General features: G+C 37.5%; 1 protein-coding gene across 8 annotated transcripts in view; it reads left to right on the top strand.

Annotated features, from left to right (window-relative positions):
• The first annotated feature begins 965 nt into the window (after positions 1–965).
• SCAPER (S-phase cyclin A associated protein in the ER) overlaps positions 966–27,880 on the top strand; it is a 171,727-nt gene continuing 144,812 nt past the window's right edge. For 3 of the 8 annotated variants that reach the window (XM_075045591.1, XM_075045596.1, XM_075045589.1), the window contains exons 1-5: positions 1,151–1,725; positions 3,174–3,249; positions 7,393–7,510; positions 14,649–14,719; positions 19,927–20,127. In XM_075045591.1, coding sequence (XP_074901692.1) covers positions 1,664–1,725; positions 3,174–3,249; positions 7,393–7,510; positions 14,649–14,719; positions 19,927–20,127 — 528 coding nt within the window. In that variant the 5' untranslated portion in view covers positions 1,151–1,663. Of the gene's footprint in view, positions 1,072–1,150; positions 1,726–1,757; positions 2,395–3,173; positions 3,250–7,392; positions 7,511–14,648; positions 14,720–19,926; positions 20,128–27,880 lie in introns of those variants that run through there. The other 5 variants (XM_075045592.1, XM_075045594.1, XM_075045590.1 and 2 more) reach the window with 5 other exon arrangements.

The raw sequence follows: 27,880 nt of genomic DNA, 5'->3' as shown, positions 1-27,880 counted from the left end.
TAATCGAACAGTGACAATATAAGGGATGTGGACAGGGTCTTCAGGGGCGACCTGGCTCAGCTCCCTGATCCAAACCAGAGTTAAGTATATGCGTCATTTCTGAGAGATGTTTGCACTGCTGTTCTTGGAGACTTCAGCTGAAGCATGTATAATCTCCCAAGCCATCTGTTCCAATCCTTGTATTATTTTTAACGTTTTAGAGATAGCAGCATAAATTGTCCAGGTTACAATTTAGGCCTCTTACTTCTTATTCCTGTCACAGCGGGGGAAATGGATTATTCTCTTTCTCTTCATAACCATGCTTTTACATGCTTGAACGCTCCCACCACATTCCCTTTTGTCTTCTCTTTTGGCTAAATAGATTCAACTTGCCCAGTATTTCCTCACAAATCACGTTTTTCAGGCCTCAAATCCCATGAGAAGGGCTGGCCTCTCCACACGAGCCCCACCCATCTCCAAGTACAGTGCCCAGGCAGGACACAGTACCCTAACTCATACCTCACCAGTGTTAAACCCCAGGATTAGGTCCTGTTTTGCTGTTTGCCTGCACATACACCCAATGTCTTGTACACGAGTATCTACTGGCTGGCACATATTCGACGTTCTCCTTTTTTCATCTCCCCAACGGCAGGGAAAGCGCTCGACCCTGCGGGACTGACCGCCGTCACCTCAGCGGTCCTGTCGGCCCGGGAGGGCCGAACTGACGGCACCTCAGGGCTTTCTCACAGGGCTGACGAGGCAGCCCCAAGCGACAGGCGGCCTGACACGGGCCGGGGAGTTGCAGGTTCCTCCGGTACGCGGTTCGGGAACCCTCTCCAGCCCTCGTGTCAGAGACGACGGCGCCGCGGCCGCCTCAGCCCCGCACCAAGCGGTAGACGAGCGGGCAAGGTGAGGGCAATGCCTTCGCCGGCACGGCGGCGCATGCGCGGCTCGCGGGGCCGGGCCGCGGCGTCGGGGGGGGAGACAAGCGGGGCGGCGGCAGCGGCGGGCGGGCGGCCGCTGGCGGCGGGATGCGATGACATCACCGCGGCGGGACGCGCGCGGGCGGGACGGCGCGGCGCGGCGGAGAGCGTGAGTGGCCGCTCCGCGCGCCCCGGCGCGGGGGAGGGGCGCGGCGCGGCGGCAGGGCGGCGCGGGGCGCCGGCGGCGGGCCAAGATGGCGGCGGGCCAGCCCTCCTTCCCCCCTCCTCCGCCACGCCGAGCCCCCCCAAGCACTGCGGGCGGCTCCGGGTCCTCGGCCTTCCCGGGTGGCCCGGCCCGGCCCGGCCCTGCGCAGCGCAGCGCGGTGGCCGGCTGAGGGAGTGAGGCCTGTTGCTACAGGCAACCGGGAAAGCCCGTGTCGGCGAGCGGGCCCGGTGGGTGTCAGATAGGCCTCGCCGTGTGGGTGAGCTTGGCGGAGCGCCTTGCCTTGGAGCGGGGCTCCGGAGCCCCCCGGGTTGTTCCCCGCGGCAGCCCTGCCTCAGCCTGGTGGTGGTGGAGGGGGCCTGTCCCTTCCCACTAAGTGTCTCTTCCCCCGTCGCTCCCGACCAAGCCCGCAGTCGTGAACGAAGTCTGTGCGGAAACTTGGAATTGCTCAGTCAGCGGGAGATTACCGTGCTTGTAAACCTCGCTGTTAATTTGAGTTGCGCAGGTCCGCCTTTCTTGCGATGTGGAAGTTGTGTCTATGGGAGGGTGGGGCACGCATCCTGAGAAAATTTACTGTAAACTCTTAAAAACCGCCATAAGGTGTGTAAGTATTTGGATTTTAAAAACTGTTAACGGCGTTCATAGTTTAAACTGATGGTCTTCCTTTGCTGTCAGAGAGAAAACCATGGTTACAAAAGCTGACAGTATAGTAGGCCTCGCAGCGTACTCGGGGGTAGAGTTTGTATTCTCTGCACATTTTTCTAAATACAGATTCTTGTTTTTAAATTATTTCCAAATGCACTGCAGTACTGGGAAAATACTTGGACCCTCAGGCTTTTTCTTCAAATATACATGTCAGTTTAATGAGCTTTTATTACACCTGGATTATAATCAAGTTAAGTTGGTGGGCAAAAGCACGGTTTTCTAAGATGCCTCAGTGTTTGAAGACTCCTCATGCTGGGCCTATCCTGATGCCTGAAGTGATGCTGAAAGATAATCTTACTTTGTTTTCAAAAACTTGCTTCCTTCAACCAGCTGCAGAATGTTTCAGTTTTCTTAAGCTCAGTAGGTTGTCTTAAAGCATACAAACAAGTGCAAATCCTAACAACTGCCTGTTTGTTGACATAGGTTTTGGCTATTTACTTTTAGAAAAATCAGCAATTTACGAGGAATACAAGATGTAATATGAGAACAAGTGAGCAGCCCACTTAAAGCAGTGTCATTAATGTCATAAAGACCAACAAAATCCGACTTTGGATCTGATTAAAGGTTAACCTTGTTCTGTTACCTAACTTCTGATAATTTAAAAGTGTCTTTAACTGCTGGTTAGTGTCTGGCTCTTCAAAAGAATAAGAACTGTTGAAGGAGAGCATACGCATTCTAATAGTAGCTGGCTAGAATTTATTTCAACCATGAAGCCAAGGGTTTAATTTTATTTCAGAATTGTTATCGCTGTTTTGAAAATTCTTGATAAGCCAATAAATATTTAGTCCTGTGCGCTTCTGCATTTGTTGCAATGGTTCTGTAGTTCAAAACAGGATAAAAGGATTCCCTTTCTCAGATTTGACTTCTACAGGAACTGTCACTTTTTTTTTTAAAATGAGAACAGAAGTTTTCAATTTTATTTTGCTTTGCCACTAATTATCTGATACTGATTTCTTAATATGTCTCTGATTCATTTTTCTTTTTGAACTAATAACCAACTTGCCCGGTCCTCTGTCACAGGAAAGATTATTCTGCTTGCCTTTGACTATTCCAGAGCAGTCCATGCAATGATTTGTTTTAAAGTTTTAATATTCTGTGTACTGTTTACTAGCTTACTACATACACATTTACATTTTTCTGTATGGTCATTCTCTTTTTGTTTTCTTTTTGGGCCCTTGGCTACTTTTACTAAGGAGCAATGCAAACACTTAACAAATAAAACTATCTTCTGAAAAGCTTACTGTGATCATCTGATGTCTATGACATAAATGCTCCTAAGAAGCTAAAATTAATTTTAGAAGTGGTTTATGTGAAAATAATTAATTGCATTTATTTTGACACAGGTATGAAAACTCAATGGGGTCGTCCAAAAACGTAATAAGTGAGCCTGTTGATGTGGAGGAAGGCTATAATATGATGGTAAGACATTCAGCTACTGTAACAGTGTGGTAGGATTTTTGCTACTGCAAGAAAAACTAATTTTTCATTTTGGGATACACTGATAGATCAGTTCATTTGTACCTTCTCTCTGAAAGTATTGATTCTAGAAACTGGATCAACTTACTTTGTTAACACCGTGATGAGAAACCTTCAAAAATGAATTACTGTAGAAGAAATTTTTTTTGTATCATTTCTATTTGTGTTACTATATTGGTTTATTTGCACTTTAAGACATTGTTTCAGCTGATTCCCGTTTTAAACTGCTTTCATCCAACCTGTGCTCTAGTGTAAGACCATAATGTTTGCTTACACTAATAGAGTGGTGGTCTTTGAAGTAGCTGAGGTTAGAGCTGAAGTCATTTTCTTTGAGAATGCAATGGATGAAACTGGGGGTTTTGTTTATGGCAATGTATGTATATATGAACACCATTAAAACAAGAATCCTCATAAAAGGTCCTCTAATATTCATAGCCATGCAAAGAAGCAGTACAGACTAAATGACAAAAATCTGCTACTTAAGGCTAAACGAATTTGTAGTCACTCCTTTTGCCTAACATGATTGTATCTAGAGCACTTTGATGAAGATAACTTCTTTGGATAGTTAAGTAGCAAATAGGGATTCTGGTTGAGAGGGCGGACAAAAACCTATGTATCAGTATCATTTCACTCATATGAAGGAGGGCATAAAGCTTACTCTTGTCTAGTCAAATGAAAAGACTGTGTTGATACCCACTATGGCCTTTGGCACAATAGTTTACACTTCTCTGTGGCTGTACATTTCATTATTGCTAACTGTCCCGTTAAGACCTCCTTTAAGGCTTTGTTGTTTTCTTTTGACTGACATCTAAGTTATGGAGACTAGAATTTTAAGTCAAGTTCGAGTTTCATGATACAAAGTACTTGGAAATGTCATGTTGAGATACTTCTGCTTTCCTTGTAAGCCTTTCTGGCTTGTAAAAAATAAATAATTTTAAAGGTCTGTTTGGTCTGGACTAATGGAAAGTTTTACACTTACATGGGAGTAATGATCTCCAAAAATAAGGATGGAAAACAACTGTCTTGGCAGCAGTTGTGCAGAAGGGAACCTTGGGATTATAGATTCTGTATGCGCAACAAGAGAAATTCTGCTTATATATTAGGAAGAGTTGGGTCTGATCTGACAGGGGACAGGAACTTGGGGGTTGGATGAGACCTGCAGAGGTTCCTTCCAGGCTTTGTTATTTTGTGACTGTGTAAGTTGTGCTACTTCATGTGTGATACGTCATCATACATGTGTTATGATTATATCGTAAGTGATGAAAAGGTAATATCGTATTGCAAAGAAACCCACCCCATGCATCATTTTGGGGTGATTAAATGGGAGTATCATCTGTAAGATGTGAATAACCTGTCCGCAGTGTTTAACGTTCAGGAAGTCTTCACTGAAGTATTTGAATCTGCTTCTGGATGTTGTGTTTCAAAGAGAGATGTGAATCAGTTGGAGACCATCTGGCAGAGAAAACCATAAGTGCTCAGATTCAGAAAACCTGAAATCTGAGATCTGGAAGACATGAGAAAAAAGATTAAAGGAATAGGGATGGTAAGCCTCGAAGATAGGAAGACCAATGAAGGATGAAATGGTACATAACAGCATGGAAAATAATAGGAAAGAAAAACATTCAAATGATTTCCAAGTCCTCCATGTATGGCAAGAATGAGCAGGCTTGTGCTGTAGGAAAGCCATAGTTAAATATTACGTAGATTGTGCCAAGTGAACACTGTCCGCTGGTGAAGGATTTGAAAGGAAAAGGTGCAATAAATGAGGAAGGATTTATTTGTTTACTCATTCATTTTTGGCAGTTAGGGATGCCGTAGATTAGCCTTACTTCCAGCTAAGGTGAGTGTTTGGGTCTTTTTGAAGATTTGAGAATAAATTAATGCAAAATGCAGTCTGAATAGTCTTCTTTTGGTTTAAGACAGACACATTTCAGAGGTGATTAAGTTAAAATTATTTGACTCTGTTCTGAAGTAAGCCACCACAAGTATTTACACTGGGAGTTTTTACAGTAGTTTAAAGTGATTTTAAAACAGTTATGTGACATTTGTGGGTCTTTAACTCTTAGATCAATGATGGAAAGTGTATTGTTAAGCAACAAGGGATTAAAAACCCCAGCCAAACTTGATTCAGCAGAAATAGTCATCTTACTAAAAATTCCTAGCAAGAATAGGCAATTAATTACATAGAACAGATCCTGGTTTTTTACATGCTTTGCTTGGGTTTCTTTGGGCCAAAATATATAATTTGCTTTATTTCATTAGGTTTTCCAAAACTTCACTTACATAGCAGTGCTATTTTTTTCTTTGTTTTCCTTGTATTATGTGGTGATATCTCTAGGTAGGTCTGTGGAGCACTAGATGGCACACTGCAGCTTTGAAACATGCAATTGAGGACATCTGGATGAGAGAAACCGAAGTTAAATACTGTTATATAAGCATTGAAGTAAAAGCAGTTTCTCAGTTGTCTTGCGTTTCCTACCGCCTTAATAAATTATAGCCACTCATCTACTATATTCATTTTTACTGTATTTTCTTTCTAAATATGTACTAGTACTATAAAACTAAGTGGTTGCAGGCTTGAGTCATACAATGGTAAGAATGAAAAGAGGAAAAATGTGTCTTCTGATTAATGCTATAGAAAATAAGTCTGTGCCTGAAATAATATTTAGATTTATGTAACTTCTTTGTGGTTAAGTTTGTCAGTGTTTAAAGATAACTTGGTCAGCAGTTTTGTGCTATCACAGTATATAAATTTATCATTACAGTATATAGTTTGGCTTTGTTTCAAATTATTTTCTGAGGAATAACTTGATACACTGGAGAAAAGGCAAGATTTTATCTAATTGACATCTGTTGGTTGATAAAAATATTTCTTAATATATTTGGTTTCAAATGTCTTGCGATGGTGTATTTTGCAAGTGCAAAGAAACATGTTTATTAGGTAGGTGAAGTTCATCCTCAGTGTCTCTCATTCTGTCTTTGAACAGCTGCAGCTTTCTAGTAATAACAGCTAACTTCAGTTGCCAGGAAATACTTTCTAGGTTCTTGTCTTCTCAGTGAAAGAGAGGTGGTTTTTTACACGTTTCAGGTAGTTCCGATAAATCTCATGCCTTTCTCCAGGCAGTTGTGGTTTAAGCCCAGTCAGCAACTACGTACCACGCAGCCGCTCGCTCGCTCCCTTCCACCTGCAGTGGGATGGGGGAGAGAATTGGGGGAAAAAAAAAAAAGTAAAACTTGTGGGTTGAGGTAAAGACAGTTTAATAGAACAGAAAGGAAGGAAATAATAATGATAATAATAAAATTACAATAATAATGATAAAAGAATTAGAATGTACAAAACAAGTGATGCACAGTGCAGTTGCTCGCCACTTGCTGACTGATGCCCGGTTACTTCCTGAGCAGCAATCTGTGCCCCCCCCGGCCAACTCCCCCCGGTTTATATACTACACATGACATCCCATGGTATGGACTATAACTTTAGCCAGTCTGGGTCAGCTGTCCTGACTGTGTGTCTTGCCTTCTTGCTGCCTGGGCATGAGAAGCTGGAAAATCCTTGACTTAGTCTAAACACTACTTAGCAACAACTGAAAACTGCAGTGTGTCACCAACATTATTCCCATATTAAATCCAAAACATGACAGTATATCAGCTGCTAGAAAGAAAATGAACTCTGTCCCAGCCGAAACCAGAACACAGCCTCTTCTCCAGTCAGCTAACACATGTGTTTTGGTCTCCTGCAGCTTTTATCTTGAGTAATTAGTTCTAATTAACACAAGCTAACTAAAACGTTTGTGAAGTCTACTGGGATGCTCTAGCAGCACTGACAATCAATTAAATGGAGGTTAAAAATATGTGGTGTAGACATACACATACTGAGGGCTGGGTAGTAACTCTCATGTCATGTTAATGAGTTAGTCTGGTTATGCAGAAAAATGTTTGTGAAAATGAATATGTACACCTGTTTCAAGTATTTGAGGAAAATTTAGTACCCGCGCACCCTACTTTGGATGAAATCAACATATAGAACCAAAAATTTATATATATATATATTTTTTTTTTCCCCATCCCTGTATTTCTTATTTTCAGGCTTCCTTCCAACGCTCTAACAGCCATGACAAAGTGAGGAAAATAGTTGCAGAAGAGGGACGTACAGCAAGGAACCTAATTGCATGGAGCGTTCCACTGGAAAACAAAGAAGATGATGGTATGTATTCAGCAGTCTTCCACCAGCTTTTTCCACTTCTATCCCTTTGTCCACTGGAGTTGCTCACCTGGAAACATGTTTCTTATATAGGATTTCTCTATTAAAAAAATAAATGGTTATGTTTAGTGTACATGGTATAATTTTAAAGCTTTTTTACAAAATGCAGCCTGCAGTTGACAGATCACTTTATAAAACCTCCACCGCAACAGATTAAAAACTGTTTTCATTTTGTCTGTAAGCAACATCTAAGACTGTTGTCTTGCTGATACTATCAAGATACTTGTGTAATATAATAATGTTGTCTTAAACTGATATCTTGTAACTTGGGAATTCAGAATTGTGAGGATGGCTTAGAACAATCTAACAAATTGCTCTCTATGCTCTAAAACAAACAAGTTCGGAAGTTTCTTTTGGTATCACTTCAGTCTTTGGTAAACATCTGTGAAGAACTTTAAGACTTAAAGGGGATATGTGGGGACACTTTTCCATAATGCAAGTCCTTGGAACAGTTTTGTTACTGTTGTAATATTCTCTTGTGCTATGATGACTTAAGGAGCCAGCAATTGATTTTAATTTTTAAGCTGCTCAAGCTGTTCCAGATGTCAGAATGCTGTTTTTGAGGGCTTAATCTCAAGTATTTTTGTAGCTCACATGTCCCTGTGTAGGTGCTACTGCTTTTGAGACTTAGGCAGGAGTGTCTAAAAGTAAATTTTTTGCTGTGAAGGTGGTTGAACACTGGAACAAGTTGCCTAGAGAAACTGTGTGCAGTCTTTGTCCTCGGAGATGCTCAAAACCTGACTGGACATAGTCCTGGGCAGCCTGCTCTAGCTGACCCTGCTTTAAGCAGGGAGGCTGGACTAGATGATCTCTAAAGGTTCCTTCCAACCTCAGCTGTTCTGTGATTCTGCCAGTGAAAAAGATATTTCTATGAAAAGTTTTGTCTAAGTTACAAGATCATTAACCCTATGTCTGAAGCAAACTGACCCAAAGTTTAAACTGTCTTTGCCTTGCTTTATGCATTAAGGTATATTCGTGATTTTTTTTTTTCTTTTTTAAAGCTGAAAAGTCTAAAGTCACAGAAGGCAAAGAGTTGCTTGAAAACCTATTTAGATGTTTGTACGTGGACATTTGTGCAGGTTTCATTAAGGAAATTGCATTCAGTTCAGAAGCCATAGGTGTACCTCTGTTGAACAGTGACAAGCAGGATGACAGTTAACTTATGTTTGTCAGCTAAACATCCTAAGCCTAATTACAAGTGTCCACATTTACAAGCTTTGGTTTCAGGTTTTGACCCTTTTAGTTCAGTATTGTCCCAGCTTAGGACGTTTTGTGCAGTGGCATTTTTAGAAAGCACTAACTGGTCAGCAGAAAAACAGGTACTGTGAATCTTTGTTAGCTACACGTAGGAAGAGAAAATGGAAATAATTTAAGACTTGAGCATAATCTAAGTAGAATGCATACCTTCCAGCTTTGGATCACATGCAACAGCTACTCAGTTTATTATCATGAATACGTGGATTTTTAAGTGGGCCAGTTTTTTGTTCTTGTGGCAGCTTCATTTACGGCTGTCTCCAGAAGATGCATTTATCTATTTGCTAGTCTTACATTTGCCTGCATATTCTTGAGTATGTTAGTAGATCCATTGATATTATTGAACTAGTCACATACGTCATTTAAGCAGAATAGAACTGGAGCCCAAAGTATTTATAAATTCTGAATTACACTTTTGGGAAAGGTAGTAATATGAATGAGAATATGCAAAAGGAACATGGAGTGTATTTCTAACAGTATTTTTGAGCTACTTGTGAGTTGATTCAATTTCTGTTTAAAGAGTCTGCTTTTTTTGAATACTGCCTTGTTTGTAATAGTCTTTTAGAAACTTTCAAGTAACACTTTTCCCTTAAAAACAAGTGTATGTGAGTTGTAGATGAATGTTTGCTCTAACATTTTCTGCCAACACGTGAAGAATGAATGTAAAAGTGAATTTTTAGCCTTCATTAAATAGTTGTTATGTATGATAATTAAAATCTAAGTAGCTATATTCATTTCCTTAATTTGGTTGTATTAGCACCATTGTAATTTTTAAACTTTCTGTCACTGGTGCTTTCTTCTTTTTAAAATTTCTTCATTAAATCATAGGTTGACCTTTTTGCACAATACAAAGGATCTGATGATAATTGCGTGATGGAAAATTTCCCTGTGGAAAGGAACTTGTGGCTAATGAAAGTGACAGAGCCAGATCCTTTTTCTCTTGACCCTTGTCTTGGCTTAGAGGGTATATATGTTGGTGTCAGTGAGCTTTGATTCATTTTATGCTGATCTTCCAATATATATTTTGTCCCTGAGTAATGATACAGCAATATTATGAATTAGGACAGTTCTAACTCGTTCAGGGGTTGTGTAAATCAGGCCAAGGGTTCAGGCTGCTTGAGCCAATCCTGCAACTCTTCTCTACAAAGCAGAATTTTGTCTTTGGGCAGTTTCTTCTGCTTATAATGTTCAGAGGTCTTGCTTTGGCAGTAACAGTGTGTGATTTAACATTTTATATACTCTTAATCATTATGAGATTTTTTGTTTGTTTTTCTTCTGCAGAAACAGTGAGGTATAGGCATTTGCTGTTACTAGTGGTAGTGTTATAGAGGGTTGATAAATTAAAATGCTGGATTCGCTTTTTCAGTTTGTATCCTTTCTTTTTCTATTTCCTTTAAAAATTGTATGCTTGTGTCCTTCTTACCATTTACCTTTTTGTCTGAAAGACTTGGGTATTTTCTATAGAGGACATGGGTAAAAGAGCAATAAGGAAAAGAACTGTGATCAAAACCTGCTAATTCCTTAATGGAAATACATAATTCCTGTCAATAAGAAATATTTCCTTAAAAAGGAGAGAGATTTCTGGAATGGCAGGTCACACTTCTGTTACATGTTTTGGAGCAGCATGCACCCTTGTTATGTCGGATCTGAAATTCCTGTTACGAATATACATATATATAAATGACGTGAGAAAATCCAAAGCATGGTGGCATTGGTCTAGAAGAGGTCGTGACTGTTAACACATTTCAGCTATTGAAATTAAAATACTCCTTCACAGAATTCATGAATATGCAGCAGATTCTGCTGGATAGACTAATTAACGGTACAGTTGACTTTGTGTCCTAGGGTGAGAGTCTTATAACTGTGAAAAATTCACTAGTCTGATACTCTGTCTCCAGAATTAAATTTGCATTCCAGACCTCTGGCTACCAATTGCCTGTTGGAGTCACTTAGATCTTGCCCACATTGGAAAGCTGTGATCATTCTAACAGTGGATTTCAGAGTTTTTTTGATGTAATTATTTTATATACCTAGCATGAAATTTGAGGCACCGCATGCAGATAAGCACTACACACAAATTTTATTATAAAATTGAAGCTATGATATTAGCAACAGTTAAAACATCCCAGAGGCTTGACATTTAAATGTTAATATAAGGTAAGGTACCTTTGGAACTTTAAGAGATGTGTCCAAAAAATTGGAAGAATCTTGTATTTGTAACTGTTCCCTTCTTATTTCCTGTTTGTTTAAAATCATTTGGACTCTTGCCATATAGAATTCATTTGTAGATTAAGCATTTCAGGGTAAGGAAACATACTTTATTGGTTGAAAGGTACCTGGCACACTTTGGTGAGCGTGCAGTATAATCTACTGCCTTAGCAAGAGCCTGATGGAGTAAAAAGGTTTTGCAGTATGTGATGAAAGTCATGAAACTTGGCTCTCTTTGGCCAGTAAGGAAGTTGGAAGAGTCATGACTGAAAACATTATGTGTAAGCCCTAGCAACAGTGGATCTGATCGTAACTGGCAGGATATAACATGAAGGGAAGGGTATTCTTTAAGGCTCACAAGTTTCAAACCTTGAATTTCACTGAAATGAATGGGAATCCAGTCTAGTGCTGATAGGTGAATACAGGGCCATTATATTCTGGATAAGACAGTGACAGTGATTTGTAGAAGTAATTTTGTGCAAAATGCATTGCTGTAATTCAAACTGGAGGTGGAAAAACATGGAGAATTTTGGTGATATTCATGCCTCCAGATCCTTAGCATTGTACGATTAGAAAAATCATACCTACTACTGCTCTACAAACTTCTAAAAAGATACAGTTTATAATAATACTAAAAACTTCAATATGTGTCCTCAATTAAGGGATCAAAAATAATTGGTCTCATCTGGTTGCTTCCTCCAGGCAGATGCCTCTGCCTCACTTTAAATGAGGTCCAGGCAACTAGGTCTTACCCAAGCCTCATTTTTGCAAAAATGTTTCTTGAGATGGGCAACTGCACCAGCTGGGCTAGTAAGATGGATTCCAGACTACAGACTGGTTATATGTAGCAGTGGCACTATAATGTAGACTGACTGTCTTACAGGTTTTACAGATGATATGGAAGAAGAGAGGTGACAGAGTAGATTTCTCACACTGTGTATAAGAACTGGAGGAAAACAGCAGAATGCTCACCCAATTGTATCCTCAGATTCATTCAAGGAGATGAAAAGAAGTATAACTGAAGATTGTTACTGTTCCTGCTGAAGGTCTGATGATGAACAGTGTCAAAGACACTGAAACAACATCAGCAGTTGATCTCTACCGTACTGAGAACAGAAATGAGGGTTGCTATTAATTACTAAATTTAAAGGTGATTCCCACATTTCTCGTATCAGTAAAAGTATCCAGAAGGGAGAGGTGAGAGGGATGATTGTTGAGATTGTTAGTATAAAAGATAGTTTTTGAAAATAGTTTATCAATGGCTATTTTTTTTTTTTTTTTGGAGATATTAGCACCTCAGCTTTTTGTGACAGGAAGTCTTCACAAATCATAAACCCTGTGTGCTTCATATTTAATTACGAGACAGAGAGGAAATGGACTTCAAGTGTAAAATATGACTGTAGCTCCCTGAATGCTGCAAAATTTTGCTACTTTATATATCTCACATTGGCAACTTAATAGCTGATGAGATTATTATCTTTGGTCACTATTGTTCTTTCCTTAAAATTCAGTAAATTTCTAGCAGGTAATGCCCTTTGTATGTCATTGAGTTCCTGTGTATCTCATAGCAATGCTAGTATTCTGTAGTTACATACCAGTAGTCACTGAACATACGCATAATGGTTGAGCAGTGCTCTTGTATTGTCACTACTTGTGAATATAAAAGGACAAAAGCAGAAAGGAAGATGTCCTCTAATAACCAGAGGCACTTAGTAGAAGAAAAAGAACAATAAAGCTTGGAAATGTGGCTGCTGCTGAAATACAAAACTTTTTGGCCCATACACCTTAAGAAAAAATTAGTCCTTGCCACACACTGTTTACTTTTAAATTTGCAAAACCTGGTATTTACATAAGTTTTGTTTTCTCTAAATGTCTGCCTTATATAGAAAGTGCCAGAAAACTTGCTTTTGTCTTTACAGGGGACTTGTTCAGACATTTCCCAGTTCTTAGATGATGGATTAGTATTCTCTTTTTTGTAGAATCTAAAGAGACTGCAACTGGGTTTTTTGTTCATCTGCCCTTTTTTAATTTTAACATACCCATATTTGTAAGCCTTTTCACTGTGCAAGTTCTGTATGCCATTGCGTTCAAAATCTTGTCTTTGCAGAATGTAAATCATGTCAGAAGAGAGACTTTGGCGATTGAAATATTTCAGTTATCATAATTCTGACATGGAACTGATCTGCAGTTTAAGCTTTTTAGTGAATAGGAAGTTTTTATACCTGCAGTAGCTGAATCAGATTTTTTTCCTGAATGCTGCTAAATTGAGTTTAATATATTAATTTGTAGCTATTGTTCTGGCTAAGGTAGCATTTAAAAAATGAATTATCAAGCAAATAATTTTTAATTTGTTTTAAAATTAAAGGCCTTGTTCCTTGGAATAGCCAGTGGTGCAAACCAGCTGTACAAACCAGCTGTACAACTGCTTGATTAAGACAGGTTTACAGCTGCTTTACGTAGTCAGAGCAATGTAAAACAGCTGGACTGTGTTAGGGAATTTGGCCTAAGAACTGTTAAAATCTCAGCTGGACAATTCTGAAATACAGGAATGATCTCTATGGTCTAGGAAGGAACTGTATTCAACTAATGCATTTATTTGCTTGGCTTCATCTAGCTACATAATCTTGAAACTTAGATGTAATCTGTGCTAGAGAGTACTCTAGCCATAGTTAGTATTTTGTCTTAACTTATGTTTTTGGTAATTGGATCCTGTGATTTTCATGTTGTGCAAGTTAGATACTAAGTTGAAGGAATAAACCGTCAAAATTTTTTTTTTTTTTTTTTTTTTTTTTTTTTTTAATTACCCCTGAGCAAATCTCAAAGATTAAATGCAAACATGTCAGGTAGGTCTAGGCTAACACAAATTTATCTATGCAAAGATAATTTTTAATCAGTTAAGAAATTGCTGCCACCACAGCATGGAGACCTGAAATCATCCTTTCTGACTGTGGGAATTTAAACTGATTTTGGAAGCATAGTTGCTAAAGTCTCTTTATATAAGCAGTGGAGGGAGACAGCTACATTTGAGAAGGCATTTCAGATCTTAAGGGGATTGACTCATGCTCTGTGAACATTTTTCTCTCTTCCTTTGGCTACCTAAATGTAGATGAACTAAATCCAGTTCTAAGTTCTGTTTTTCCCCATCTTTCTTGGCAGAAAATACGTAAATCTATTGGTAGGTTGTTTGAACAGTTTGAGAAAAACTAAATTACTACATTTGTTTTTCCTAAGAAAGATATTCCTTGTTTTACTTCTGTAATATCTGATTGAACAGTCATTCAAGAGCAGACTTTTTTAATCTATATAGAAAACTAGTATCATATTTGACATGTAAGTTGTAATAACATGATTTTCAGAGGCACTGAGCACTTAAAGGTAGATTATCTTTGTTTAATGAAGTCTGTAATTCTTGCCTTTCTTTGTAATTTTTATTCATTTTTTGTGTGTTTTCTGGCATTATCCACGTTCTGAACTGTGGAATATATATTTGGAATGTACAACTTTACAAACCTCTTAACTCATCAATTGTGCCTATATCAGTACATTGCAAGATGAGATAATGCGTGTTTTAGAATGCTCTGTCTAATTAAAATCATTATTGTTGATTAAAACAACACAGGAAAATCAAAATGGCAAGCTGGTGGAAAGACAAAGAGAGTGGCTCAAGGAACGCACAAGACTGCAAAACAGGTATCTGCTCATTTTTTATTATGACATAAAATTTACAACATAAAAATGTTTGTGATATCACTGATACGTTACTGGCTGTATAATACATATATAAAACAGTGCATTGTATTTTTATTGTTTTTGTATTTTTAAAGCATACAGGTTTCAAAGTCAAGTATTCAGAACTTTAAAAATGCCAGAATTTAGGTTATCTTCCTCAGCCTTTACTTTTAGCACTTCCTAACCTCTGGATGCATGACTTTTTGGCATTAAAGTTACTTTAAGGAGAGTGCTGTTCAATAAAATGATACAGGATATTCTCCCTATAAGCATGCTGCTTAAACAAAGGCTACCTTTCTGCCCATTTTCTAATTTAAGGAAATGCTGTATTTCTTGACCTCATGTGTTACTGACTGAAGTCAGTATATCCTATTTTGTAAAAAATTAGTCCAGGTGAGTAAATTTTCCGAGAGTTATGACTGGTGTTACGGACACAGGAGTGTACTGCCACAACTGGAAAGCAAGTCTGAATGAGAGGTGTCAAGAAGAAACTGCTCTTATTTTTATTCATGTTTTTTCTATGTCACTGACAATCTTTATTACATTAATAAAGTAATAACCTCTTTCTTCGTGTTTAATATCGTTAACAGTTGCTTTGCTTTGATTAATGGATTTAGCCATTAGTATGACTTTAGCCATTTAGTATTTTGAGACAGTCTGTCAGAGTTTGATAATATGACATATGGAAGATTTTCTTTTTGGGGGGGGGGGGAATAATTCTGCTTCCTTAGAGATGTGTTTGCATCTTTAAAACATAGGCGCGTTCTTTTCCCAACTTAGTTTAGCAACTATTAACCTTGTGTTTTCTCTTCATGTGCTAGTATGTTACAGACACTCTGTATCCTGGTGGAATTTTGTTGATGTAGTTGGGGCTCCCTGTAAGGGTTTACCCTCAGAACCTTTTGGGTGCAAGAGTAATCTGCTACATAGTTTGGGTTCTGTCTATTTTAGTCTCTTGGGTTTACGTAAATACTGAGTTTTCTGGAGAATACTTGATTGTTATTCAGTGGCTCTGTGTGGGATAGCTATACTAAAACTATATTGTAGAAACTGCATTCCTAGTGGGTACAATTAAGGTTTGAAATGGACTGCTGAGTGTCTATGCATCTTGGCACTTCAGTTTGGCATTCAGCACCTTTATTTCTACTGCATTTCAGACACTGGATACTGCTGTAAATTGGTGGCTTTTTTTTGTTACTTTTGTTGAGTCTTCAGTTTTAATTTTCCTTTACACATAAATGGGCTGCTAATCTCAAGAAAATAAGCTTACAAGAACCCTTTTGTATAATCTTATCAACCACATCTTCCTCTCAGTAGGGTGCTGGCAAATATACATTCAATAAATTTTGGCATCCTGAGAATAAATATACACTTCATACTTTCCAGAACTCCAAGGCAAGTTACTGAAACTATTTTGGGGGGAGGAGAGATTCAGTTTTAATGTCACTTTCATCATCCACACTGAGTTACTTGAGATGTAAGAAGGAATATTCCTGTGTTTCTTAACTTCAAAAGCACAAAAGCTTTGCATTTTCTGCGGTTGAAGGTTTGAACGATCACTGCAAGTGAGATAATATCAACTAGCCCCTCTGAATCTTTGCTGTTCTTGGGCGGGTTTTGTTGTTCTAATGAGGACAAGCTTCAGTGTAGGCCTGCTAGATCATGTCTGTATAAGCCATTGTCACACTTCGGGTAAACACACATGTTACTTGAGGCGGGGGGCGGGGGGGAGGCCAAGGCAGGCTATTTTTTGGTGTGTTTGTAAACACTATGATTGATTTTTTTTAAAAAAATATTTTTTAGTGAGCAATAGTCTTCAGATTTGTTGAACAAATATTAAATTTTGGATAAGTGTATTGTCAAAGGCTAAGGGCTCTGAGATCACTTAGGAGATTCAAAAGTACTTACATCCAGTTCAGAATGATCTGTAGAAGTTTGCAGGATTGGAGCTTTAGAACTCTGTTCAGAAAAACTTAATTCTGTGTACTTGTGTCTTGTCAGTGGAAAGAGGCTTGTGCCTCAACTACTAACCAAAGTGGAAAACCTGCTAAGAGTTAGTTGGAAGCACTAGACACAAGGATCTAGGTGGAGCTTATGTGGCTTGGGTATAGCTCCTTCTTGGTGAAGGTGTGAGATCATTGCCTTATCGTTCTTCAGACTGCAGTGTTAGAAATGTTTTGTCCTTTGCCCGTAAATTCCCTCAGAATACCAGAGAGATCCAGAGATGATAATCTCTGTAAATTGAGTTTCACTATTGCATCACTCTCAAACTGAGCATGACGCTGAAAAATATGATCTGGTCAAAAGTATGTACTTCTAGTAAATACTGTTTAATTAGAACTTAATTCCGGGAAGGATGAGTAAGAATAATAAAGCTATAGCTGTACATCAGCACTACAGTCTTGAAAAGTCTGTACCTAATCCAGCATTTCTTCCTTTTCACAGTGAAAAGTTAGTTTGATTCACTGGAAAATTTACTTAAAATGCTTACAGGTAAAGATTCTGCTGAACAATATACAGATTAACTCAGAAATCCTGCTTGCGTTAAACATTTGTACAGAACATAGCAGTCTGTGTAGGATACTAGTAGTATCTTTATATTAAAAGTAGTCTTTGCTGCAACTAATAAATTTGAGTACTGGCTTTCATTTCAGTAAAGTTGGTGCCAGTCAAACTTGATTAAGTTTGAGAGTAGCTTGCTGAGTTTGATTTTTTTTCATGGAATTTCTGGAGACTGAAGTGCCAAACATGGAACATGATTTGGGTGGTTCTCTGAAAATTCACTTCTGTTTCCTTGAGTGGCAGATACCAGGCTGTGACAAATTCAAATGTACAGAGTTAGAACTGACTTGTATCAGGAACTTAAAATATTATTTCTATTAACTAACCACCAACTTAGTGCTTACCTGCTTGTGTGATTGTGTTTACAAGAAATTCAGTAGTTTAGGTGTTAGCATCCTTTCAGAGGCGTTCTACTGGAATATGAGTAACTGTAAATGTTGCTTAGGTTTTACTTAGACGCTTGAAATCTGCTTACAGGGATAATAATGGAACTGCTACAGCTTACTTAGAGTAGTTAACATGGTTCAACATGCTGTTTTCCTAGTTAAAATACAGCTGACATATAAGAGAGATGATAAATGGATGCCAAATACAGTAGATGGCTAACATTTGTTCCTAAATTTCAAAACATATTCCATGACACTGTCTTAAAGATACATTTGAAAATTTATCTTTCAAATAGTGGGAATTATGCATGGTTCCCATTCCAAAACAACTCATCCTTTATATCAACAACATTAGCTGAACAAGTAGAAACCTAATCTCTTTACTAAGGTCACATTTGGTAAATACAGGCAGCAAAAGGTAGCACTGTTATTTCAGTACAGTTATTTATGATTCGGTAGTTAAGGTTGTGTCATTATAAACTGTATTTTAAAGAAGCTGTAAATTAGCCAGTATAAGCTTTGCTTTAAAGGTTTATATACAAGGCCTCAGCTAAGAATTCTCTGTCTCCATGTATAAACTTACCTGCTATGACACTCATCTTTTGGCACAAAGAAATAATGTTTCCTAGCTTTTTACATAGGCGACAAAAAGGCTTGAATCCCAGTCAGTTGTTTTGCTATTTACAGTATTTCTAGTTAGTGATTAGATATTCTAATTGTAAACTCCGTGTAATGGCTTGCACAGTGTTAGTTTCGATTGTTTTTATTCAATCACCAAAAGTAGAGTTTTTAAAATGGAATTTTGCAGTAATCCCTACAAGTGTACTCCAGTAAGAATAGATTTTTCTGGAGATCTGTGCCACAGTGGACCAATGTATCAAAACTGTGTTAAAGGCGCTATTAAAATGTATGCATTAATGAAAAAAACAAACAAACAAACCACCACCCCAAAACCCAGACTCTTGTAGCATGTATCACAAAATGGCATACAGTTGGGCATCACTTTGGGTTTACTGGAGGTGCTTATCCACCTGGCTACTGCGGAATACAGAAGCTTACAGAAGTCTGGCATGGTAGCAGGATTTTTCAGTTTGTTTTTTGTTGTGGGAGAGAATTTCAAGTTTAATAAGGACAGTGTTGTGGGGCCAAGTACTGATTTGGTATATTCAGCCAAATAGGCATGCTTCAGAATCATTTGGAATATCCTTTGCAGATGAGTGAGTCTGTCAAGGAGACATATCCCCATATGAGTGACTAAGCTGAACGCACAAGGTCAACTGGTACATAACACTCAGGTGGCATAACAGTACTTCCAAGTAGGTATGTAGTGATTCCTGCCTGAGCCACCGTTTGTGAAGACAGTCGGATGTTTTCCCTCTGCTCCCGTCACATACAGCATATTGGCAGTACTCTGCATCTGTGCAGCAAAGCAGTACTAGATCAGTTAGTCTGCATATTAACACTAAAAATCAAACCAGATTTGTTGTAGTTAAAGCTGTTAAATTAGAACTTAAACCAGCATGAGGACACTTTCAGACTTGGTATAAGTAGGAGCAACTTGATTCATTGTCACACCACTTTTATTGGGTTGAATTGAGCTTGTAATGTTAACAATATGGTGAGTGGAAATCTTAGTACAAGTAGTTTTCTAAAGTGTGGAAGCTTCCTTTTGTAACTAATTCAGTGCTTGCTGGCATCTCCTTTGCAGTGTAGCCATAACATATCAATCAAAGGGCTAGCCACATCAGCATTTCACTGACATTAATACTCATATATTAGAATGAGGGTTTAAAAATGATAAAGTCGTATGTAATGTCTTGGTAATAGAATTTAACTGTGATGGAATACTGCTGGTATGATTATTAGTTAAATGTAACTTTCATCTCTGGATGCACATACTTGTCAGAATAAGTAATACAGGATACGTAATTAGAAAATGTAGTTTTCCAGTGTGCTAAGAGGCAGAATATCTTGTACTGTTGTGTGATGCAAATGTTGGGTTATAAATGTCAAAGAAACAGAATCTAGTTCTACATAGCTGCTGCCTATATTTAAGATAAGAAAGTGTGTTTTAAAAAAAACTCGTCAGTGGGCTGATGTAGTCTTCAGTGAAAAATTTGTTTACAAATGTTTGAGTATGTTGGAAAAGTGTGTGTTGCACAGAAACCCAACCCCTTACCGTATTTGTTTGTTGTTTTCTGTTCTGTCTTGGTTTTGCAGAGCACTACCATAGACTGTAAATTAACAGCAGCAGCAGCAGCGGGAGATAAAAACTTTGACAAAAGCCCAACAAAAACAAGACAGCCTCGAAAAATTGATCTGCGAGCTCGATACTGGGCATTTCTTTTTGACAATCTCAGACGGGCAGTTGATGAAATCTATGTTACATGTGAATCGGATCAGAGCGTTGTAGAATGCAAGGTAAGTCTTCAGCTGTTCTTTGCCTGTTGTCATGTAGCTCTTACTGTGCTTTTTTTATACTTCACAAAAAAGCCAATTGGGGAATTAGAGCTTCAGAGACATGTTACTTTTTGATTTGTATTTAGTGAAGCATTGTAAATAGGAAAGCTGACAGCATATTTATTCAGATTTAAGAAGATGCTTTCATCTTGGGCAATGACTGATTATTGAAGTGTAAAACTTGTAGTGATATACATAATGTTATTAGATCTCAGTTTTTGTATGAAGTCAGTTTTTGCTTATTGAGTTCCAATTTTGTTAATTTTCTGACTGAATACTGATTAATTTATTTTTTCCCGTAAACGTTCTTTACTGTAGGTGGCACTGTTGTGATTCGGTCTTTCACATTGGTTTGCTTCCTGCTAAGTGGCTGAATTGTACATTGCTCCCTTTTTGCAGTGGTAGTTATCACTCTTCTGACTCTATCTGTGGTGTTAAGAAAGTGGTTTGTGGCCAAGTGTAAACAGTGTCTGGTTGGGATGTTACTGTAAGGTGCACTTCCTAATTTTGAATAACGGTGTATGTAATAGCTTGTGCATCTGGTTTATGTTTTATGTGTAGAAAGGCCATTGTGACTTAATAAAAATCACTCATTCTTTAGAAATGGAATTTATCACAAGCACTAAGAGAAGCCAGAAGAATACATTATAAAAGAAGTGTTAAAGATATGACTTATGTTTTCATATTAAAGATGGCTGAAAACTCAACACATTCTGGAAATGATTATCTAATCACTGTAAAAAATAACATATGTCAATTTAAGTGAACTTTTTTCTTATCATATGCATCTAGTTCTCTGCTATAATCAGACATGGCCAAATTGACTTTGAGATTAGCATACAAATCAATTTCATTGAAAGCAGGTTTGAACAGTAGCTAGAGGCTTCCAAATCACTGGTTGGTCTAACACAATTTAACCTTTTGTTACTGAACTGTCTTCCTGCTCAGGAAACTTCTCTGAAGAATTTTTTGGTTTAAGAAAATCAGTCAGCCTTGCATTGTAATTAGATTACCATTTTAAACTTTTGTGACTGAAAGAACAGAAGCTTATTTGTATCATTATCACATATTTTTGGGGTTAGATATCATTCAGGATTTTAATCATGCTACTTGATCTGTTCTCGGATGGAGATATTACATAGCCTAAGTGAAAAGTCTTCATTTTAGTAGATGCTTGACAATGATGTATGTATAAGTGTGTATCAAGTTACTTGTTTGCAAAACAGAGGTGGAAAAAGCAAAAATGAGTAAACAGGGGAGTCCAATGTCATGTGTTGTAAAACTTAAGTAACATTCATGTTGCTTTTACCTTTTAAAAGATCTTTCTTCTTAGCACAAAAAGTGTTTTATTGGAGTAGCTGGAGTATGCACTTGTGCTATGGTCATTTGTTTGTGAGACTTTCTTTTAAAGGTTACTGTTAAACGACGATTATTACTCTTTTGATAAATTACTAAAATTTCTGTTAATTAAGCTGTGAAGTATAAAAGTTTTGAGCCTTGCAAATTACTTTTACTAATATTGCTTCACTTCTCTCAATTCTGTTGATTGTCGTTATTTATTTTGGGGTGGTTATTGTTGACAGATACAGTCCAGTTTCTACCAGAGGTGAAGTTGTCAATGTGTTCTAGCTAACCAGTTACATGAGAATACTTTAACTGCTGTCTTTTGAAGTGAGTGCTTTACATTACTCTTAATAGATAGGCATATAATATTTTTGGTACTACATACATAGGCTTCGACTACGGACTGATCAAACTTGTCGTTAGCATGGAGGTATGTTTTAATTTTGGATGGAATATTAGTGATAATGAACAACAGGTCCTTGTGGAAACTGCGAGTCTTCCTCACCTCTGGTCCCGAAAAGCCAGTGCTTGCTGTCCTCCATCAACTGAAATATCTTGTCTAAGTGCAGCTTTCATGTTATGGAATATATAGAAAGTGTTTACTGTAGCACCTCAACCTTTTAGGAGTTCATAAATTAAAATTGTGATCTAGTCTCAGAGTTCAGTTGGCAAATGATAATTATCAAGAAGCACTCATGTAACGTTTCAAGAATTCATGTAGCTTAGTAGAAGGCCTATGTCCTGCCTTAAAAATAGCTTAACTCAGTCTTTAGTTTGATCATTACAATTTGTCCATGTGTGACTCAGTTCAGGTAAATAATTATCATTTGCTTATCTAAAAGACTTGCTCTATTACCTTGGCTTTGGTAGGCCTGTGTTACTCCCAAGCACCAAGTTTCATACTTTGTATTGGCTGTTCTGATTGTGCCTGGTCCAACCTTGCAAGAGCTCTGGTCATGCCTTTTCTTGCCACTTGAAAATGTTACAGCAATTAACAGAATCTAGATTCCCTGTTTTGTGTCAGCTTGGGTGTTCACTGTTGCAGCAAAGACAGCTGTAGCAAAGGTTCTGGGTGTTTTTCCAGGGTCAGCTCCAACCCCTTGAATGTGCAGAACTGGGGGGATACAAAGTGATTTTTATGGCTCTGAAGGAGGCATATGTGAATAATTGCATAATATGAGGCATAATATGAATTCTGTGTGGTCTAATGAGGTATCTCCCTAACTCTGCTATTGTTGGTATAATACCAATAATGCAGATGTGGCATGGCAAAATATGTTAAGCTTCACTGGCACGAAAATGTCTATAATGCGTATAATCCTTTTCTTAGGCTTTTGGACTTAGGAGGCCAGGTTTAATGCAGTCATAGCATGTGTCTTGTCTGTCCTTGTATAGCCATGATTTTCTGTCATCCCTGCCGTAACTTTTAATATCAGTGGACCAATTTAAATTAATTTAGTCATTATAGATTTCATGAGAGTAGGTGACTAGCTTGGAAGAAGGCATCCTGTTAAGGTTCACATTGCAGAAAAGACTGCCACTCAATCTTTATTAGACACCAGGGAATTCAGAGAGAGAACAAGAGAACATGAATGCACCAACTGAGGGAAGAGGGATTGTGTGTGTGGTTGTTTTTCATTTTGTTGGGTTTTTTTGTTCCTTTTTTTTTTTTTTAAGTAAGAATTAATTGAAGTGCGTGTCATTGTGTCATTTCTGGCACCAGAGAAACCAGTAAGGAGATCATGGGAAAACAGGCTCCACAGTTTGCAGAACCACTTAGGCTTTTTTTTTGCTTGGTGGTTTGTGGTGGATTTTTTGTTTGTTTGTTTAATTTCTCTTTGGGCAGGAGGAGTTTAGCTAACTCTTATGCTTTTTCCATTTTTATGTATGATAGTACTAATCTTCTCTGAATATTTTAATTTTAGGATGAAAATTCCATTTATAATAAAGTTTTACTAGAGTTCATGCTAAAAATGAGAATGGATTAGCTTCACTTTTAGGTTCTATTTTGCAAACTTTTTTTACTACATAGAAAAGTATCTAGAGGTTAAAATGTTACAAGAGATACCAGCCGACACATCAGCTCAGTTGAAAATGGATTGATGTATTTCTGCTATACCTAAAGAATTGAGAGGATTTTGATAAATGACAGTTCCATATTGCTGCATTTACTTTTCAAACTCATATGACAGAATATCTTGTTAGCTCTTTTCATGAAGTACCAGTTTTATTTTTACTACTGGACATGTGTGGGAAACAATATTAAATAAGCAACCAAAATGGTTAAACTGTTAACCTTTCCTTCTTTGTTTTTTTAAGTGGGATTTTGAAAAATCCTTTTTTTTTAAGATAAATCCATGTTATCAAAAACTTCCTTAATTTCAACTTTTAAAGTGGTATCGCCTCAAACTTATGTCTTGGTCAAATGGGCACGTGCTGTGTTTAGTTGTATAAAGATTTTCTTAAAAGAAAACCCATGTAAAAATGAAATGTGACAACTTACAGCATCTAAAACCTTCAGATTAACTTGGTATACAAGTGCTGGGTGGTTTTTTTTTTATAATTTTGTACCTTTTGCTGTCTTGTATTCTTACAAGTTGGTATAGTTTTATTGATTACATTGTCACTGAAGATAATGTTTGATGCTCCCAAATCGGAAAGGGCTCTGGTGGCTGGTTGTGGTTGAAACTGCAGACGGAAGGGTTGTGGTAAGGATACACACATTTCCATTGTTTGTAAGAGGATCGTTGCGTATATTTTCTCTCAGCTTTGGGCACTGCTGAAGTTGGTATTTTGCTATTGATTTGGAATTGAGAGACCTCAAATCGTATATATAGATATGCCTTTGATGCTTTGTGTATAAAGATATAATGAACATGGTTGAATTGTTTCTAAAAGAAATAAAGAGTTCTCAAGTTTAAGCATCATCTTACTGTACATAAATCAGTTTGTGCAATAGTGATAGAGATTAGATAAATTCTAATAGAATTGGCTATAGCCTTCAACATTTCAAAATGCGAATTGTATGGATATTCTATACATCGGCTAGGTTTCTGTGTGTCTAATGTTTATATGAATATTTTATTACCTAGTATTTTCTAGGTTTGGGTGGTGAGCTTAGGCAGAAAAGAAATAGTAATGCCTTTAAATCTCCTTCTGTATGCAAAAAGGAATTAAGCCCAAAATTATTTGTAGATGGAGGAAGGCAGATTCTGTAGTCAATTTTGGCCAATGGAATTTTGGTTAATGCAACAGAGAAACGTGTCTGTTCTTTTATGGTATTCAGGTGGCTCAACAAATGAGTTTATTTATGTTTATATATATTTGTATATGTAAAAAAAAAAATGGAAACAACACACCATACACTTATATAAAACTCTCATTGATAGAGTTAGAGCAGCTGGATCCAGCAGCTAAGGATACGGTACAGTCCAGAAAAATCTCAAACTACTTAAATTTAATTTGTGGGTTTTTTTCCTCCTAGAATGAATTAATGGCTTCAGCTGTTTTTTTCCTTTCAAAAAGCTGAATTTTATTATATAAAAATGTAGTTCTGTATTCTTTTTAAGTTGCTGTTTAACATTACTTAATGCTCATACAAACTTTTGTCTTTCCACCTAGCATTACTTATTGGTATATTTCTGTAAGGTTTTGGCAAGGGTAGTTTCTCTCCTTGTTTCTAAAGCTTACAGATACATCCTTAAATCAGTCTGCCTTGAGTGTAGTTCAGTGGAAAGAATTTCATTCTTCTTGAGATTCTTATTCCCTCTTATGAAATGGAAAATGCAGCAATGAAGTTCTGTCGTTCTCATTCTCATAGACAGTGCAAGATGCTCTGAAGAGGTGGGTAAAGCCTTTCCCTTAAAAGATTTGGCATGTTGCATGATATTATTATGCGAAAGAACCAGCTGAAAAAAACTTCAGTTAAGGCCTTCCAATCAGGGTGATATCTGTGAGAGAGTTTGAGTTGATTGAAGCCTTCCAGAAGGAGAGAGAAGCTTACTTCATTAGTGTCGCTTGTTGAGAATGTCTTGTGAGGGCTGCTTTTGGTTCTGGGTATGCTAATTCTAATGTTTGCAATCTGTGCATGCAGACTGAGACCCATGGTCATCCAGGCTGATTACTAGCTTTTAAGACAGCCAAAAAACCTGTTTCTGAACATGTTGGAACTGAAGGTAAAAAACCCAAGATTTTCTTAACTTCAGTGAAGAGGAAATCTGCAATAATTCAGTATAATGGTCAAGTTGATCCAGAGAGGATCTTGATCCTATCTCCACTGATAAGAGCCAAATCAACTGTCTAATTTACTTTTTTTGGAGGATAAGTTTTGATTTCTGCCCCTCCCTGTACTTTTTGTTTTTAAAATGTGGAAGATATCTAGTTCCAGGGAGGAAAAAATACAGAATCAGGGTTTGATACTTAAGGCTTTTTGGGAGAGATAATTTGTTATATGTGAATTTCTCTTCTTTCCTTGTAGCGCTACAAACCCTAAGAAAGGTATCCCGAGAAGAATTATGAAGTAATTTATTTCCTCAGTGCAGGCCTCTAAGTATTCTGTGTAGGTACATTATTCTTGTTCCAGTGTCCTGGATTCCTCTGAGTCTCTGGGTGAAAAAAATCTTGGCTTTCTAAAGGAATTAAAACTAAACAAAACAACCTAAACTGCAAAATTTGTGTTCTTTAATTAAGGTTTAATCAGCATCTTTTGCTTTTTACACCTAAACTCTTCTAACTGCTAATTATTTCCCTAGTAGAGTCCTCTGTTAAGTGTATTTCTATCAATTTTGTAACCATTTTGAGCATTAACTTAATAACTTGTTGTACTGATGTTTTCATTCTTTGAACCTCTAGAACATTTCCAGTTAGAAGGAGAGTTTCAGCATGGGATGAACTCTATTCCATATGATTGAATCTGTTGTCTTTTTATTTAGTACAACCAAGGTGATTATGAGTTTCCCTGAAAGCCTAAGTGAATGATTTACATATTAGAACATGTTTAGTTCTTTTTCTGTGTTTCTCACAGGACAGTCTTTCAGATCAATAGGGTTTTATGGAATATATATTCAGATTGTTTGAGAAGGTCTAATTCTGCAGTTGGACTATGTCAGAAGTATGCAAGGCTACCACTTGAACACTCACTTATAAAAAATACATGTCTTCTACTTCTGAATTTGGAGATATTTAGGAAGAGTATGTTTATGTCTCTTTCTAAGTAAATACCCTGTGGCTGTATTGTGGCAGTCAATGCCAAGGGAAAATCCCTTTTGTGAGCATTCCTCCTGCCTCTCTTGGGACATTTACATTTCCGTTATTGTCATCTTCTGCAGATAAGTCAACAGTGAAGGACAGGAAAATGGGGTAATGATTGGGCATCCAGTCTCAGTGGAAATGGATGAGATCTTTCAGAATGGTAATCTATTCTAAAAAGCCAGATGCTGAAAAGCTGGAATCTCTTCTCGTTGACAGTCTGGATAATTCCATCCCTCTCCATCCTTCACATCATATATACATATATATATTTACATTTTTTGTGTAAATGAATTGTGTGATTAAGTCTCTGCATGTGACCTCTGACTGCTACATTGATTCTTATGGAGAAGATTTACTTTGGTAACAGTTATACCTTGGCAGATAGTGGATTATGGCTGTCATGTTGTAGGTGAATCAATGAGGAACAAACTGAGGCCAGATACGGTGCATTTAACACTGGGATCTAGGAGGCCATGTGTTCCTGCAGCTTTACTATCTGGAATGTGCTGCTTAGTGGCTTCTGCAAGGCTAGGGTGAGAACATTTAAAAAGAGCACACCAATTGAGAAAACTTTAGTTACTGGAAAATTATTCTGGTTTTCTCCTCTCTGCATCTGTTTGAGAGTCTTTTTTTTTTTTTTTTTTTTTTTTTTAATATTATCTACTATGTACTGAAGTTGGTATAATAAGAGTCCTTTGGCTAGAGGAGCTGCTTCTTTTTGTCCTTTCCCAAACTTGTAAGAACTGCTTTGGCAATCGTCTTTGTTTAACCTAACCCCAGAGCTGGCTTTAAGTGTTTGTAATTCAATTGTATGAAAAAGGCTATAAGGAATTTTTGAAGCTATTTTTGTGTCAAATTACTGAAACACCCAGTTAACCTTAAAAACATAAATTTAAAGAAAGAAAGAAGGAACTTATGTTGCCTGCTAAAAATGTACTCTAGTACAAGAAAATGGAGTTTATTTTGGTAAATACGTAATCTAAAATAGTTGGTATAGATAATGAAACAATATAAAGTATGCATAGTTTGTAAAATAGCACACACATTTCTAGCCTTGAGAATAAGCTAAAGTACAGATGTTAATTTCTCTGACATGCGTTCTACTATTTTGAATTGTCGT

Source organism: Buteo buteo, chromosome 13, assembly GCF_964188355.1.
Source record: "Buteo buteo chromosome 13, bButBut1.hap1.1, whole genome shotgun sequence".
Lineage (NCBI taxonomy): Eukaryota > Metazoa > Chordata > Aves > Accipitriformes > Accipitridae > Buteo > Buteo buteo.
Note: the sequence above shows the minus strand (reverse complement) of the source record. Positions and strands in the feature narration are given on the sequence as shown.